At 42.4% G+C, this 17,473-nt stretch overlaps 1 protein-coding gene across 3 annotated transcripts; it reads left to right on the top strand.

The window, feature by feature from the left end:
* Nucleotides 1-1,327: 1,327 nt before the first annotated feature.
* Nucleotides 1,328-11,718, top strand: LOC124692499 (RNA polymerase II C-terminal domain phosphatase-like 1). Of its 3 annotated transcripts, none has more exons than XM_047225887.1 (17): nucleotides 1,328-1,988; nucleotides 3,071-3,547; nucleotides 3,876-4,086; nucleotides 4,249-4,406; nucleotides 4,488-4,558; nucleotides 4,696-4,801; nucleotides 4,897-4,983; nucleotides 6,491-7,051; nucleotides 7,141-7,207; nucleotides 8,008-8,108; nucleotides 8,188-8,241; nucleotides 8,694-8,790; nucleotides 9,055-9,260; nucleotides 9,343-9,426; nucleotides 9,886-9,951; nucleotides 10,307-10,380; nucleotides 11,024-11,718. In XM_047225887.1, the coding sequence occupies exons 1-17, from the start codon at nucleotides 1,710-1,712 to the stop codon at nucleotides 11,127-11,129; spliced, it is 2,805 nt and encodes a 934-aa protein (XP_047081843.1). In that variant the 5' UTR covers nucleotides 1,328-1,709; the 3' UTR covers nucleotides 11,130-11,718. The 3 variants fall into 3 exon arrangements, with proteins under 3 accessions (XP_047081843.1, XP_047081842.1, XP_047081844.1); XM_047225886.1 differs by having other exon boundaries at nucleotides 7,978-8,108; XM_047225888.1 differs by lacking the exon at nucleotides 1,328-1,988 and having other exon boundaries at nucleotides 3,249-3,341; nucleotides 7,978-8,108.
* The last annotated feature ends 5,755 nt before the right edge of the window (nucleotides 11,719-17,473 follow it).

Here is a 17,473-nt window from a genome sequence, read left to right as displayed (position 1 = left end):
ACACCTCATCGAATGGAGGCAACCTCAATAATTAAAAATGGCGATATCACATATTATCACCTTTATCACATGACAAGTTAGGAATTAGTGTTAGGTTTGTCCCCCATCTCCACAAACATATGTGTCCATTCTCCCGCAGTCGGATTGACTCTAGGCATTGTTAGTGTTTCACCCTCTTCAGAACTATCACAAGAGATCAAGTTCGTCCAACATGGCAACACCACCTCTCCCTGGCAAGTGGTTTTGAAACTTACATGTTCACGTTTTTATGTGCATGGAGAAGTTTCACGAAGGAAACTCATTGATCATGTCTTAACAAAAAAGCAAAGCGAGTGCTTCGAAAATGAAAATTTTGCAGCACTTTACACAACCACAAAAGCTTGTCCCTGCTTCCATGTAAAATATGACATACACAAATGACATGTATAAGTTTAAACATCAAATTATCACGCATTTTATTGGAAAGCACATGTTGTTGCGTGCCGAGATGACCGCACACCATAATTTTAGGTTTTCGGCCAAAGTCGCCTCGGCAAGTGCTTCCATGAGTTGTTTCGTGATACCACTTCCTTTTATGGTATATGCATGATAGAAAGCCAAAACCGATGCTCAAAAACTAAATTCTGAAGCACTTCACACATGCCACAAAAAGATTGTCGCTTTTCCATGAAAATATGTAATATAAAACATGATAGTCACATATGACATGTATATGTTTTAACATCAAATTATCGTGTATTTTATTGGGGAGCACATGTTGTGTGCTCGTATGGTCTCACACCATAATTTTATGTCTTCAGCCAAAGTTGACTTGGCGGGCGACGGGTCGAGTGGTTTTGTGACAACACTTCCTTTTATGTTATCTCTTGGATGGAAAGTGAGATGCTTAAAAAGCAAAAAAAGTATTGAAGCACTTCACACATGGTACAAAAGCTTGTGCTTTCCTCGAATTCCCATACAAAATTTGCACATATAAAACACGGCATGTGTATGTGTAAATTGTTTCTGATTTTTTAAACGTAAAAATGTCATCATCTACATACAACATGGAGCAAATGCTGGTGGTGGGTGGCTAGGTGCCAAGTTGCCAACTACCATTCCACCAAGATGATCCCATGCCATATTTAAAAGCCCAACAGCCACTGTCCACCGCACGAGACGTGACAGCCTCGCACTCTCCCGTCCAGATATCGCAAATCCAAAACCAGAACGAAATCCGAGCTAATTACGTGGCGATAACTCCGGCCTATACGCGTCCGCTCCCTCTCGTCCTCTCCCCACAACCTACCAAATAAATCCGTCTCCTCTCCTCCCCCAATCGGATCACACGACTAGGGTTTCAAGCTTCCCCCCTTCCTCATCCTCCTCCTCTCCCCACGCGGCCGCCATTGACGCGGCTCCCCCAGATCTGACCAAAAACCACCCCCAAAGCGCCGAATCTGGTCAGAAACGGCGAAGAATTCGGACACAAATCTGTAGTAGCATCATCGTCGTCACTAAGACCACACACGCACGCATCTATCCTCCCCGTTTCTGCTAGCAAATTTTTTTTTTCTGTTTCGGACGCTTCATATCATAAGAACAGCAGATCCGCAACCGGATCTGCAGATCGAACCAGGCCCTCTGATTTTGGGCACGCCGAACGAACTCTTGACGAATCCACGGGTTCGTTCGAGATCCTGTTGTTTGTTGCTTTGTTGGTTTCGAGAATGATGATCAAGTCGATGGTTTATTACGGGAACACCTCCATCGGAGAGGTGGAGGTGTGGCCCAAGGGCGACACGAACTTGGGCGTGGCGGCCTGGGCGCGAGAGATCCGCGTTGACCGCCTTTCCCCGCCCAGCGACCGCTGCCTGCCGCTCGCAGTCATGCACACCGTCGCGCTTGGGGCGCGATGCCTCGTCATGGAGTCCAGGCCGCCCAGGGCCGACGACGAGCCACCGCCGCCGCTCGTCGCCATGCACGCGGCTTGCCTCAGGGACAACAAGGTATATAAACCATCCTCGACATTAATGACACAAAAAAATGAGATACCCATTCCACAGTGTATGTGAAAAAGATCAACGTGAACAGATGGAGGAATCTCCTCTAATTTTACATGGAATGTTTTCAAAGGGAACTCGACTTTTATTACATGGAAAGTTCAAAGGAATCTTTTTATAATCTTATTACTACATGGACAAGTTTACCAGGACATAACCTTAGCATTTATTACATGAATATAACCATATGTTACATCTTAACCGGAGAATCACCGTGGACTTGTGAATAGGACTGTGGACAAGGATTTTTATTTCGAATGACGTGGACTCATGACTAAGAATACCACCCTGATATTTGTTCATTGCTGATGCTGACTTGAGGAATCACTTTATATAGATGTTCTCTCGACTTGGACCTGCTTTTAATTCACTTGTATCATCACACAATGGGGAACTTGAACTTGGCAGAACACTTGGGACATACAAGCCTGATGGCTTGTGAAATACTAGTGTTATTAATTTGCCCTATTCTCGTGGACTTGAAATACTTGGACGTTGCATCATTGCTAGTGTCTACAACCAGTTGATCACTCTAATTGGATTTGAACTTTGATTTGTCGTTTCTCGGACGAGCTTTGATTTGTCATAAACTTACACGGACACTAAGCCGAACAAGTTAATTTACCGTTACTTTCGGGTTTCAGCTTGATTCCCACTGCAATCAACTTGAAGAGAATCTGTACTAAATGCTGATCTATCTCTTGCACCATATCTACCAATACAAAAATTGATGTTTCAGTTTTGCAATGCATTCAGTTCTGTATTCGGTAATCCACTCTTGTTAGTCTTAACTCCGAGAGCTGTCTTTGTTTGTATATGAATATTTATTATATCCTCGACTTGTCGTCTTAGAGACGCAAGTGTAATTTAAAGCATACTTTTATATCCTCGACTTGCTGTCTTTGTTTGGCAATTCCTTGTGCTCTATTTTACCTAGTTACTTAATTACTTCTGTTCACAACATCCAAAACATTTATGTTTCATGTACTTTCATACTGAAATTGCTCCTTTTATTTGTTTGGGTGCAGACTGCAGTTGTTCCACTGGGTGAGGAAGAATTGCATTTAGTGGCAATGACATCAAGAAGAAATTTGACTAATCATGCATGTTTCTGGGGCTATAAAGTGCCATTTGGTCTGTACAATTCTTGCTTGACCATGTTGAATCTCCGGTGCCTCGGTATTGTGTTTGATCTTGACGAGACATTGATTGTTGCCAATACCACACGGTCGTTTGAGGACAGAATTGATTCACTTCAAAGGAAGCTGAGTAATGAGACTGATCCACAGCGCATAAATGGTATGTTAGCAGAGATCAAGAGGTACCAAGATGATAAGTCTATCCTAAAGCAGTATATAGAAGGTGATCAAGTCTATGATGATGGAAAAATGTATAAAGTGCAACCTGAGATAGTTCCACCTTTGTCTGATAACCATCAATCATTGACACGTCCAGTTATAAGATTACAAGAGAAAAATATTATCTTGACAAGAATAAATCCTGTGGTATGTGATCCATTGCTTGAATTTGCTTTGCATCTTTATTAACATCAATTTTTCATCCTCACATAGATGCATTACAGTCCGTGTTTACAGTATGGTGTTTGTTCAAATTGTTGTTGCACACCAGGCCTCTTGAGAGTTTTGTACTGTTTGGAATGGCATGGATTTGTTTCTGTGTTCCCTCTTTCTCTCGCTAATGTAAAAATTTATACAATGAATTGGCATGTGTTATATGTTGGCAAAGCAATACAGTCCTGTACTCTATGATCACCTGGTTGATGTGACTGCAAAAAGGGTCCAGAACTCATAGGCTAAGGAATGTTTTCTGCAGATAAGAGATACCAGTGTTCTTGTTCGGTTAAGGCCAGCATGGGAGGATCTCCGAAGCTACTTGATTGCAAGAGGTCGCAAGCGTTTTGAGGTCTATGTGTGTACAATGGCTGAGAGAGATTACGCTTTAGAAATGTGGAGATTGCTTGATCCGGACTCAAAATTGATTAACTCTGTTCAACTTAGTGACAGAATGGTGTGTGTAAAATCTGGTAAGTGAATTGTCAGATAAAGAGCTTAATACAGTATTAAATTTCGAATGTTTCTGTAATCAGAGGCTGTCGATACAGCTTTGAAGGTTTCATTCTCCTTTACGCACATTAGTTGTTGATTAATTCTGGTTTCATCCTTCTAAGTTCAATCATTATTTCTAGGCTCAAAAAAGTCCTTGCTAAATGTTTTCCACGATGGATCTTGCCATCCTGGAATGGCACTAGTAATTGATGACCGTCTGAAAGTTTGGGATGAGAAAGACCAATCTAGAGTTCACGTCGTTCCTGCTTTCACTCCATATTATGCACCCCAAGCGGAGGTAAGGGTCATAGTAGATCTGTACTTACAAGCTTGCCTTACTTTGTAGTTACTATAATTTCTATCTTTCTTCAACTTACAGGCAAACTGTTCTATCCCAGTTCTGTGTGTTGCCAGAAATGTTGCGTGCAATATTAGGGGCGGCTTCTTCAAGTAAGATTACCATATCTGTTAATATGATTTCAGTATCACTGCCATGGCATTCTCCACTATCGAACTAAGTCTATTCCAGGCTGCCATGTTATACAACAGCAGAGATTCTAACATAGACCTTCATGGTTAATTGACAGAGACTTTGATGAAGGCCTTTTGCCAAGGATTACTAGTGTTTCTTATGAGGATGAAATACATGATATCTCATCAGCCCCAGATGTGAGCAATTATTTGGTTTCAGAGGTGAGTCTGGTAAAACCTGATGCTTACATGCCCTTTTTTCACCTTGCTTACATGCTCTTTTATCAGCAATTAACAGTTATATTCATGTTCACTAGGACGAGAATGTGGCAGTAGTTAATGGGAGCAGAGATTCACTTACTTTTGATGGTATGGCTGATGCTGAGGTTGAAAGGAGAATGAAGGTTTGCAGTCTTCCTGCCCCAGTCTTGACTTCTTACTTGTTATATGAATTTGCAAAATCATCACAAATTATAAGATCCAGAACCATCGGGTGCACCTACTTAACCCCTATAGACAACAGACATTCTGTTATCCTCCTGAACTTATAACTAACCCCACAGCGGCTTTATAGGTGGTTCTGCTAGCATGGACAATGATGTGTCCAACGTGGTGACCACTGACCACTCAGCAAATTATATGTAATTACGTATAAACCAATTTATGATACACTGGAGTGCATGTGACAGTCCCTTCGTCACATTCTTCATTCTTAGCCAGCTACCAGCTGCTTCCTCCCCCTTCGTCTCCCCAACCAGGGCTCCTGTGCTCGCTCTCTCACAGCAGATCCTGTCTGCGTCTTACCCGCTCTTTTTCTTTCTGCTCCCTCTTGCACTTGCTTCCGGTCATAACAGCTAGTGATAACAACCAACATTTCCATCAGTTGCTAGGATTAACCAAAAAGTACTAGCAAGTGAAATAATTACGATTTCTCGGACCAAAACAGTAATCATAATCTTTGCTTCTAATTAAGAATACCTGAAAGCGTTGCCAATGCAGTAAGCTTGTCAGATCCCATTGAGGCTAGCTTGCATGAGATTCCATTGCTGCACTAGAGGTCTGGAGCCCTGTATGTATGTTGTGTCGCCAGATGAGTTGCAGCTCAAGTCACTGTGTGGTGCTGCTCCAAATCCAGAGGAGTCAAAGTTTGACCTGTTCTTTAAATTTCATGGAACCATTGGGTCGAAGCAAGTACAAGCAAGACCATCTGCCAAATAATGGAGAAGGGGACTGAATTAGTGTCATTGGGTGCATGGCAAGAAGGAAACCATGTGGGGGAAAATCCTGATAATCTAGGTGTTAATAAAATGTGGTTAGACAGAGAATTACCTGGGGAGAAGGAATTGTGGTTGGAGCCAATTGGAGTAGAAGGCTTACCTGTAGTGTTGAGAAATTTACTCTTACATAATATACAAAATTATTTCTCTAATCCAGAGTGTCAGGTTGATATACCAATAAGAGACATGATCAATATTTTAGCCCGCCGTAACATCTTCATATATTGTAGTGTTACATACTGATACTACATAATATAATGGTGTGTGTTCTTTTTTTGAACTTTAGTTCATCCTGAGGACCTTGCAGGGTCTGAATTCAGTTTATAACAAGATTATGCTCATTGCACGGCTACTTTCTGTATTTCTGGTTCTGTTGCTAAACAGCTAAATTTTAATGCTAAAGTTGTGGCTATAATAATTTTTCAAGGGATTTTGTTCACGAGACATGCAGGGCAATATAATTTCTGCTTGAATTATTTTCGCATGAGCTGCTTGATATTTGATCCAACCATTTTCTACAGAAAATGTGAAATAAAAATAACTGCAAATATCTTTGCTTCTTTCTTTGCAGGTAATTCTGTTATTCTGTTTTGCACTGTTTTTTTACTTATGTATACGCTTTAACTATTTTCAGGAAGCATCTGGGACTGGCAGTGCTGTGATTCCAACAGCAGCCAACTTTGTGATGCCAGTAGCCCCTGGTCAACATTTTGCTCCATCTTCAGCAGCGCCATTTGCACAACCACCTGGCATGATGCCTTTGAGTAACAATCAGGTTCTGCCACCTCCATTCAGCCAACCAGTTGCTCAACCAGGTCTCTTAGATCCACTGCAAGGTTCTCCAGGCAGAGAAGAGGGTGAAGTTCCTGAGTCTGAGTTAGATCCTGACACAAGGAGAAGGCTTCTCATATTACAACATGGTCAAGACACAAGGGACACTACACCTCCTCTTCCAGCAGTACCTCCTGTGCAAGTTCCAGTTCCTCCTGTGCAACCTCATGGAAATTGGTTTCCAGCAGAAGATGGCATGAACCCAAATAATCTGAGCAGGGGTTCAGCAGGATTCCCTTCAGAGTCTGATACCATGAACTATGATAAAAAGCAACCACCACATCCGTCTTACTTCCATGGTGGGGATAATAATCCTATATCCTCTGATAGATTTAATTATCAGAACCAGAGGTTTCCCTCTCAGGTTGGTGATTTAAATGGAGTATTTTAATACATGTGTTTGCGAATAAGACGTATCTACACTATGTGGTGACAAATATTTGCTTGATTCAGCAAACACACCCTGAGAATCACCGCGTGCTCCAGAACCATGCACCTCCACGATACAGATCCTTTCCTGGTATGTATGTATGTGCACTACACAATTATCATGTCTTACCATGTTGAACATAGCTTGAGATTTTATATATTATACTCCCTCGGATCCATAAGAAATGTCTTGGTTTTAGTTCAATTTTGAACTGAAACCACGACACTTATTATGGATCGGACTCATCGGAGGGAGTATCTTTTTGTGTTGTGCATGACCAGCATGGAATTTCCATCTATACTTCTGTCTTTTCAGTCATATAGTGTAGCTACTTAATTACATAATTGAACTCAGTGAACCTTTGGATTAGCATCATATGGATGTAGTAATTACTAGTGGACCCATTCAAGTGCAGCTGGTAGGGCACGAGAAACCCAGCCTTGAAAGGCTAGTTTGGTCAAAGCCTAATAAATGTTGTTCTATTACAAATAGTATATGGTTTGTAATTATTTTTAGCATCAAATATTTTTTGTTATGCTTCATTAGGCTTTATCGGGCTTATCAATGTAACTTTGGCCTGAGAACACGTGCCTGGTTGTTCTGCAGGTCGATTAGTATCATATACTTGTGCAATTTATGGCAAACATGGCCCTAATTTCACGTTCAGAATTTGCAAATGATTTTTCACCCACAATAAGATAAGTCAGTAGACTCTAAAGCTTGCTGCAGTAACCTTGTGTTTAGCGCTTACTTTCTGGCTTGTCATGTTTGGCTGAGTTTGTTGTGCTTTGTTGATTTTGTTAGTAATGAGTTGGTTATTCTTTTGGGATGATTTTTTCTTAACTGATTTTACACTGAAGGAGAAGGGCTAACAACGCATGTTCCATCAGGTCAGAGAAACAACCAGATAGAACCGGGACAAAACTTTGCGCGAAATGTAGGTACCTCCGTTGGCATACTAGAGGAGATCGCACTAAAGTCTGGATCAAAGGTAATTTTGAGTTATCAATATTAATGGTTCTGAATACTTCTTCTGGTAGACTATTCTGAGTTTTTATTTTTGCATTTAGGCGGAGTACAGGACAGCATTACGTGATACTGCAGAATTACAGTTTTCCATTGAGGTAGGTTTACAACGTTGGTTATGATTGGTATCTACGCATCAAGGTTCTGTTTTCACATTCTAATTAATTGACAAAACAAACTTTGTGTCTTGAGTTCATCAGAATAGTGTAAAGCGGTGTGAATATTTCGACGGTAATCGTCATAGGATTGCAAACGCCTTTAACAAAACATAATGCTCCCTCCGATTCATATTAATTGACTTCAATATGGAAGTATCTAGAACTAAAACGTGTCTAGATACATCCATATTAGAGTCAATTAATATGAACCGGAGGGAGTAATTATTTTGAGAGAGATTAGTAACAGTGACCAACTGCTGGGATTTGCTACTGTATGCACTTCTCATTCACTATCTGAAGGAAATCTGCTTGAGAAATTTTATTATTTTTCTCCATGTAGTGTTCTTAAGATCACCATGTTTTTTTGTCCTTACCTGTCATACTTCTTTCAGGTTTGGATAGTTGGAGAAAAAGTAGGTGAAGGCATTGGTAGTACAAGGAAAGAAGCACAGCGCCAAGCTGCAGAGATATCTTTAAGAAATCTGGCCAGTAAGTTTGTTTTGTGCTGCATATTTGCACTAAACTCTCCAGTTTTGTTCTCATGGTTATTATGAGTATGTTATGGCAACCAAGAGTTTCATTTTAAATTTGGATTACTCATGTTTACTCCAGGCATATATGTTCTTCTCGTTTTAGCACCATCTAATATCTTGGGACTCTCTCACTGTGGACATATAACAAGTTACACCTGTTGCCACCCTGTGGTGCTGGTTAGTTTGGTTCTCATATTTGCACGTTTAAATTTACTTGCAGATAAGTACCTGTTTTCTGACCCAAATAAGATGAGTGATATGAACGAAGATGGTTTTGGTAGCAATCCAAACCTTTTTGGATACTCTGAAAATAGTAGGAATGATATATTGCCAATTGCAAGTACTTCGGAGGAATCCCGATATATGAAAATGGGAGAAAATAATTCTCGAAAAACAGGAGGTTCTGTTGCCGCTCTTAAGGAACTTGTAAGTACCTTCTTTGGTTATTAGTCGTTTGACTCTGCTCATTAAACTGGTAGTGTATAACATGTGTGGAAACATATTGCAGTGCACGGTTGAGGGATATAATTTAGTTTTTCAAGCTCGGCCAAGTCCTTCAGATGGTTCAGTAGGCAAGGAAACTTATGCTCAGGTCAGTTATGAGCTTCATTTCTTTGAGGTGTTTATCCTGATATCTGCAGTACACATTGTCAGTATAAAGTTAAACACGATGCCGTGACGTTATTTCATGGAGTGAATGTGTGGTATCTGGTACACCCTGATGTATCTATGATATAGCACTATTTGTGTGGGTCTTGCAGTATACAGTTCTTTGTTGTCGACCGGTAATGTTGTCTGGGGTGTTTGCTTACAGTTATAGAGCCGATCTTATAGAAAATGTGCTGACATTCACATGATTGGAGTCAAATATTGCTCATTAATTTTATATGATTGGCTACAGTAAGACTTGGACATTGTAGTAAGTGGTGTCGTTTGGTGATGACATGAATGCCTGTTGCACAGCTTTCTTGGTTAATTGTATGTATTGGTTTCTGAGCAAACAACATGAACTTGTGCAGCATACTTAACAGCTTGACCTTTGGATTTTCAGGTAGAAGTTGGCGGGCAAACTCTTGGCAAAGGAGTTGGACTAACATGGGAAGAAGCTAAGCTTCAGGTTATACAGCTCACAGCGGAGCATTTTTTTTCCGGTTACATCAGTTTAGAATATATAACTGTACTTACTTTCACACTTATATTCTTATCCCAAAACAAACTGTATTTTAGTGCTTAGATGTTGTTTCAACTGTTCGACACTTGCTTTTGCTAGCAAAGTGTGGGGAAGTGAATTTTTAATATACCTAAGAATATGAGCTGAGATATTATCTTCTTTTGCATTTGAAGTGTGCCTACTGAAGTTCTTGCATAAATGCATTTCTTAAGCAATGGAAAGTTCATCTAGTTTGGCTTGGTTCGCTTACATACATGCTCTATATCTGATTTTAAATTCTTGCATGATTGCCATTTTGTAGGCCGCTGATGAGGCTCTTGGAACTTTGAGATCCATGCTTGGTCAATTTGCTCATAAACGGTCTGGTTCTCCAAGGTGATTGTCTGTGTACCTATTGCATCTCTATGTATCTCCAACTGTTTGGTTGTCAAAAGGAAAAGTACCTTTGCTTTTGACATACATAGTTAATTAATCGTTATGATGTCACATGGACCTGGTGGTTGCTTTGATTTTCTAGTTCATGAACTTCAGTTTTGCTAATTAGAAGCTGTATCTGTGTTATCCTCATTTTATTAGAATTTGTTGCCGCTGAAGTACTATGCAAATACTCCCTCCAATCCCAAAATAATTGCCGCAGATTTATCTAGATTCGCATGTATCTAGATGCATTTTTATTGTGTACAATCTAGACAAATCTGTGACACTTATTTTGAAACGAAGGAAGTAGTAAGTATGTAACAAAGTTTTGGTCTAGTTCCTGAATTAAGTGCTGTGTCAGTACATAACTGTGCTCAGTACTGGGCCTAGAGAATATTGAGGAAAGATCTTTTTTAGTTTAACTTACTCATAGATGTAAGCAGGACATCCTCCAATCGCTGTTCTGACACGGTGATTGTTGATAGAAGTAGTTTTTGCAGCTTTCCTGATTAAATGTTGTTACATTTTCTTTCATAGTTTAGTTCGTCTATGCATTATGTATTCTTTTTTGGTATACTGAATTGTGTTACTGTTTCTACAGATCATTGGCACCCAATTTCAGTAAGCGCTTCAAGCCAGATTTCCCAAGGCCAGCGCAAAGGCCTCCTTATGGTAGATATTCCAGGATAGAAGGCCACGTTCCTTGAGCGTGCAGTCAGTGAAACAAATGTGTGTTGACATGGTAGATGTTCCAGGATCAAAGACCATTTTCTTTGAGCAGAGTTTCGAGCACAGAAACGATGTATCTGGACACCAGGGCTATGAGTTAGAGGTTCCGCAAAGCAAAAGTTGCCATCTGGTGGACTCCCAAGGCTCTCCTCGCAAGCTACTGGCAGACAAATTGTTTCCTAAGCACCAACAAGTTGTGAGCCAATTTCAAGACTTCATGCAGATAGATGCTTTGGTTACCATCTCACCAACTCCGATTGGTGTTTAAGCTTAAACCTGTGATGGTAATGCGAGCCCCGTGGAAGAAGAGCACTGCTTGCTTAGGTTCAGGTGTATGTTGTACAAGGTTGTAGGTAGCCAGTTTTGATGAGCGCAGTAGTATTTAGGCGGTTAGTGGTGGGCATGATATCAAAAGCAAGTGAGATATCTGCTAGGTTGCCAGTTTGTCTGTCTGTGTAGTCATCTTTCTATTTTGTAGTGTTATATTTATCTCTTTAACAAAAATCTTCATGGGTGGCATGCAGTGCCCCAAGAAAACTGGAATAAAAGTTGCTTACATTTTGAGAATTAACGTCTAATAATCATTTGTCATAGTTTATCAGTCGTTACAAGCGAGCCACTCCAGGTTGAATGAAATACCCAAATTGCGGCTACCTAAATCAATTATGGGTAGATTGCTTGATCGACATCTGGTAAATGTAACTGGAATCACAACAGCAGGACAGTTCCTCAAGCTGAAAAAAGAATATACTTACAGCCTTGCAGGTAACATAATGAAAACCTACACAAATGACCATGTGAACTAGAATGTGATTTTGTTTTTTTGCCTTTCTGAAGCTGGTGATTATGTAATATAACATGTTAGCCAAAGTCACCATGTGCCCCAATATGCTTTCGAATCTCGAAGTATATGATGTTACCTTATCACACAACCGGTGGTTATAAGAGCAATTAGAAGATATGAAGTCAGAATAATTTACAACCCCTAACCAAAAGAGGAACATAATCAACCATATGATTTACAATGCAGGAAATAGTTTAATCTACATGGCACCTTGACTAAACATGATAATAGTAGCTTATCCCTGCACTGTAACTACATAAGCTGAAACATATAGATGTTGACTGCTTCACCAGAGGGTAAATATTTTGTGGACGCTTCTATGATTCTACGTCAGCTACAACTCATGTCTATTTAAAGATATTGATGCAACGCTAAAAGGAGTTGACGTATTTTGAGATCAGGGATGACCGATGTCAAAGTATGCAATCCGGCCTACGAGGCAAGTGGAACGAAGCAATACGATGGATAGAAGCGAGTCATATAACACGAAGGGGCTCAATTGGCCGTTTACCAAGACGGCTATGCTCCTCCTAGCATCCACATTGATCCATTGAGGAATGACCAGTCTTCCCTGACATGGTGATCAGGCCACACAAAAAAAGGATCAACAAAAGAGCCAATAACAACAACTGGTGTAGAAAATCACCGAGCAAGACATGGAGACGCGCAAAGGCCCGAGACCATCAAACCTGCGACGCCTCCCTCGCCCAAGGTCTGGAGGCTATTTTCGCACATGACATACAACATATTGCCCACCTCTCAGACACACCGACTAACATGAAGCAGAAGGAGTGAAACCTCGATGGCGACGACTGGCTCGCTGGTCACTCATATTAGCATCCAAATACATAATTGGCTCAGGATCTTATACATTCAACAGAGCAAGCCCTTTTTTTACAACAACCAAAAGCAACTAAATATCCGAAGCACACAATCCATAAATGAAAAGACACATCCCATAAAATAAAAGAGAGGAAATATATAGAACAAATCCAAGCCGCAAAAATAATGAAAGAGATGCATAAATAGCCAAGTGCAATGCGGAAAACAAACTCCACATAAGGTTTGGGGTCTATGCCTCATCGGGACCATCCAACCTTGCTTTTAAGATCAGTGCATTGACTTACACACAATGCAAAAAGCCCACTCAATTACAACTATTTCTAATATGTTGGTCCCTTGCTATTTTGCATAGTATTTCCCATGTTTCTAATTTATCACACTTTGCACCTGCTGATTCACCATTCCACAGTACATTTACAATGATGGTAATATAAAGAAAGCGTCCATTCTAAATCATGGACCATTATAATCAGAAACCAAAAGTTAAGGAACAAAACAATTAAGATATGGGAGGGAAATCAAATGGAATGGAGTCAACAACCTCACAAACCGTTTGTGGAATAGAACGGAGTCTAATTACTATAGAAGCTCCGATATAATTACTGTTTTTTCTCTTTACTATGTGACATTCAAATTTCTTTTTAGGAATCTAAATCACATCAGTACGTTTGGACCAAAAATCTCTTCAAGAATATATCAAAAGAAACAACGAAACCAAAGATATGGAGAATGCATGTTGGAGCATCGGGGTTGACCGTAAAATTGCATCACCTGAGAGAGAGAGAGAGGAAGAAACATCAGCCTCACACATGAGAAAAATAAATAAATCAAGAAACATCTCATATTCTCGGACGTGCGGATATAGCAACCTACAGGTCGTGTCATCGCGTGCATGCTGAAGCGCCGAAGAAGAGGAGTTAGAAACCAAAGTTGTTGCATCTAGCAACCTCTGTTGACTCGTACTGTGGCCATGCGTGGGGGCGTCCGAGAAACACGGACCCGACTCGCGCGTGGCTCTCGCAGGGATGGGAGCGACATTGGGTGCGCATGGATGGGGACGGATCCATTCCCTGAATGGCGGTCATAGATAGGAACATGCGAGGAGTACTTTTATATGACGAAACGGATGGGGTAGACCTAAAAGAGCTCTGGAGTGCTGGGCTTTGTCGCGCCGGAGTAGCCCAAGATGAGGTGCTTCTCCTTTGGACTCTTTGGTCAAGAGGGTGCAAATGAGAATAAGGAAAGAAGCATGGTAAGTAATGGAAGTGGGGCTCGCACATCAGATATGCTTCCACCGTAAAAGCGAAGTTAGGAACCGAAGCTAGGAATACGCGTCGACCAATGACTAAGCAGATAAAAAGCTTATCTACAGTATCCAAATCGTTGTAGGGTAAATGTAAAGACATTATATAGCGTATAATATATAGTGTATAATGAGACCCTTGCAATTTGTCTTGTACACAGGTATACCTTGCCTTTCATTTCATGGACGAACTATTGATATGATGTGCAAAAATCTGATATCGTGTACTCTCTTGCAGCTGGTATTGTATTAGGATTCCAAAAATATATCTGTCTTATTTACTGTAGCTGACTTCTAGCATATAGCAAGCATCGCTAATATTCTCTTGACCACGTAAATAAAGGGAATGCCAATATCCTACAGATCTCAGCACACCGACCAGCGACTTGAAACCTAAAGGCTCACACGCGTCACTTCAGGAGCGCGTTGCCGTCGAAAGATGCACACGTGTTATGCCCATGTTGTGAAAGAAGAATCCAGATGAGCCAGCGCATGCATGTTCTGAAGTACTTCTATAACATGTCCACTATATCCTCAGTTCCCCCACCTCACCAGTTAGGCAGTCATCACCATATCTCCTCACGACCGCAGCAACACTACTATCCACCGCCCCAGGCCAGCGACCGGTTCCCATGGAGCAACTTCACGCGGACAAGGCGCAGCAAGCCGGCGGCAAAGTCGGCGACGCGCCGGAGCGGCGCCAAGAGCGCCAGGAGCCTTCTTCCCTGAACCCGACGGCTGCGCGGCTGGTCCGGGAGTCCATCGTCTCCAAGAAGCCAGCGGAGGGCGATCAGAAGCAGGTTGCAGATGAGTCGTCGGACATCCTTGCCTTCGCACGCACCGTCGACCGGGTGGATTCCAGCCTCGAGTGACCTTTTTTTAATAGCTTTGTTTAGTTTGTGGCGATTGTGCTTAGCCAAGCTCACTTGCTTGTGTGCCGTAATAAAATGCTTGACAGTTTCTTTCCCTCTTGCAACTTTGCAACAGCGTGCTTGTTCGCGTCGTTTTCTACGGCACCGATCCGGCATCCGGGTATTTGCACTGAGATTGTCAACGGCGTATGCGCTGCGTTTTGCAGCGCGCTTGTCAGCGTCAAAAGTGCTACTTCCTCAGTTCCTATGTCTTTTTTCCTTTTTTACAAAATGGAGGCGAAGCCCTGCATTCAGCATATGGTTTTTATTTAAGTTTATTATAAACAAAAAATGTTAAAAGCATACATCACAAAATCTAAAGCCACCGTTCAAGATTTAGAAATTCGATAATCTGTTAAGCAACATGCCGCCAAGGCCTGTTGCACTAAAAACACATACAACGCCTCGCTACACCAGTCCGTGAGTCACCCTATGGCGAAAATAGGAGTGTACACTCGATTTAGCCTTTAGCGAGCGTCTTCAAGGCAGAGATAACATAGTCCTTGTTAAGCCTGTCATCGACGTCGCCATGGCACTAGACAACGCTTCTACCCTGCGTGAATTCATCACATTGTGTGATCACCGATACCCTACAACACGATGCCTTCGACCATCTCAGGACCACCTCGAGACATTGTCTACTCCAAAAAAATGCCCTCAGTGGGAAGAACATCGCAACACGTCTCTATCGTTTGATCTAGGTTTAGGGTTTTTTTTTTTCTTGGAGCAGCCTAGACGAGAAGAAATGCACGCTTCAGGAACGACGCCTTCAAGTAGCCACAAACAAACGTCCACCATCTGCCATGACAGAGGGCCGGTTTTCACCGGCAGCCGTGCATCTCAACTCGCCGCAAACCGGCCAACCTCCTCCGGCAAAGGAGAAGGCCACCATCACCATGCCCGGACCAGATCCTGGGAATCCTCAGAAGTAGCCTACGTACGAGAGACTACACTCGTCACCGACGGAGAAGCAACGGGAGAGGCAGCAGGTTTGCTGCCTCTTGCCCAAGCCAAAACAGGCCTAGATCGAGGTCGGCGTCCACGCCACCAACCTAGTTGCCACCGCCCCCACCAGCCGATGCAGAACTAGCCCGGTTGTCACCACCCTGCCTCACTGCTTCTTGGAGAGGAGCACCAGGCTCTACCGCACCTCCCCCGGCCGAAGCCACAGGAAAACTGCCGCTGCATCACATGGTCTTTGCCCGGTGACACCGCGGGCGGTGGACGGCAGGGGAGTCATGGTGAGGGGCGAGTGAAAGGATCGTATGCCGCACCTAGGGGGGGGTGAATAGGTGCTACCCAATTTTTAGTTCTTTTTCGGTTTAGGCTTGACACAAAGGTAAATTCTCTAGATATGCAACTAAGTGAATTTACCTATATGACAAGGTTATCAACTAAGCAAGATATAGCTACGCAATATATAGGAGATAGAATGGGATAGAGGTAACCGAGAGTGGAGCACGCGTTGACACGGAGATGATTCCCGTAGTTCCCTTCCTTTGCAAGAAGGTACGTCTACGTTTGGAGGAGTGTGGTTGCTACGCAAGCCAAACCAACAGCCACGAAGGCTTCACTCGGATCTCCCGTGAGCAACGCCACGAAGGCCTAGCCCACTTCCACTAAGGGATTTCCTCGAGGCGGAAACCGGGCCTTTACAAGGTTCTTGGGGCACACATCCACAACTGAATTGGAGGCTCCCAAATCTGTAACAATACAACAATCAACAACAACATATCAACAACAAATCAACTAGGGAACCAAATAGGAACACTAGCATGAGATCCCTCAAACAAATGAGGGGAAATGAAAAACGCTTCGGTGAGGATGTAGATCGGTGGCTTCTCCTTCGAATCTCCAAAGATCAAGAGATTTGGTTGGGGGAGGAAGGAGATCTTGCAAATCTTGTGTTTCTTGAGGTGGCTCTAATGGAGGTGAATCTTGGCAGATTTCTTGTGCAATGATTGAGCAAAGGGGTAAGGAAGAAGAAGAGGAGTATAAATACCCCTCCCCAAAATCCAGCCGTTGAGCATTTCGGGGGGCCGGATAATCCGGCCTAAGTAAGGGCCGGATAATCCGCCCCCCCCCCGGATAATCCGGCCTCCGGAGTACAAAACCATGACAATGTCCGGGCAAATGCCCGAGCCCTTATCCGGAGAAGCAAATCTTCGGGTCCTTAGCCATTTTCGAGGGGGCCGGATATTCTTGAAATATCCGGCCCGGATAATCCGGCCCTGGTACAAAACCGGGACAATATCCGGGCAAATGTCCGGCCCCTATACTGAGCTGCATTTCCTCAAGTCCTTAGCCGAAATTCTGGGGGCCGGATATTTTGGAAATATCCGGCCCGGATTATCCGGCCTGGTGAGTTTTCTGCTGAAACTTTTTGACAGTACTGACCACATCCAACACACAAACAAATGT

Source organism: Lolium rigidum, chromosome 2, assembly GCF_022539505.1.
Source record: "Lolium rigidum isolate FL_2022 chromosome 2, APGP_CSIRO_Lrig_0.1, whole genome shotgun sequence".
Classification (NCBI taxonomy): domain Eukaryota; kingdom Viridiplantae; phylum Streptophyta; class Magnoliopsida; order Poales; family Poaceae; genus Lolium; species Lolium rigidum.
This window is presented reverse-complemented; position numbering and strand designations above follow the sequence as displayed.

Bases quoted from the DNA above. Each gene is read 5' to 3' on its own strand.
- LOC124692499 (XM_047225886.1), top strand. From the start codon at position 1,710: ATGATGATCAAGTCGATGGTTTATTACGGGAACACCTCCATCGGAGAG. The intron at 1,989-3,070 runs GTATATAAACCA...GTTTGGGTGCAG, and splicing joins CTTGCCTCAGGGACAACAAG to ACTGCAGTTGTTCCACTGGG. The intron at 7,052-7,140 runs GTTGGTGATTTA...TGCTTGATTCAG, and splicing joins ACCAGAGGTTTCCCTCTCAG to CAAACACACCCTGAGAATCA.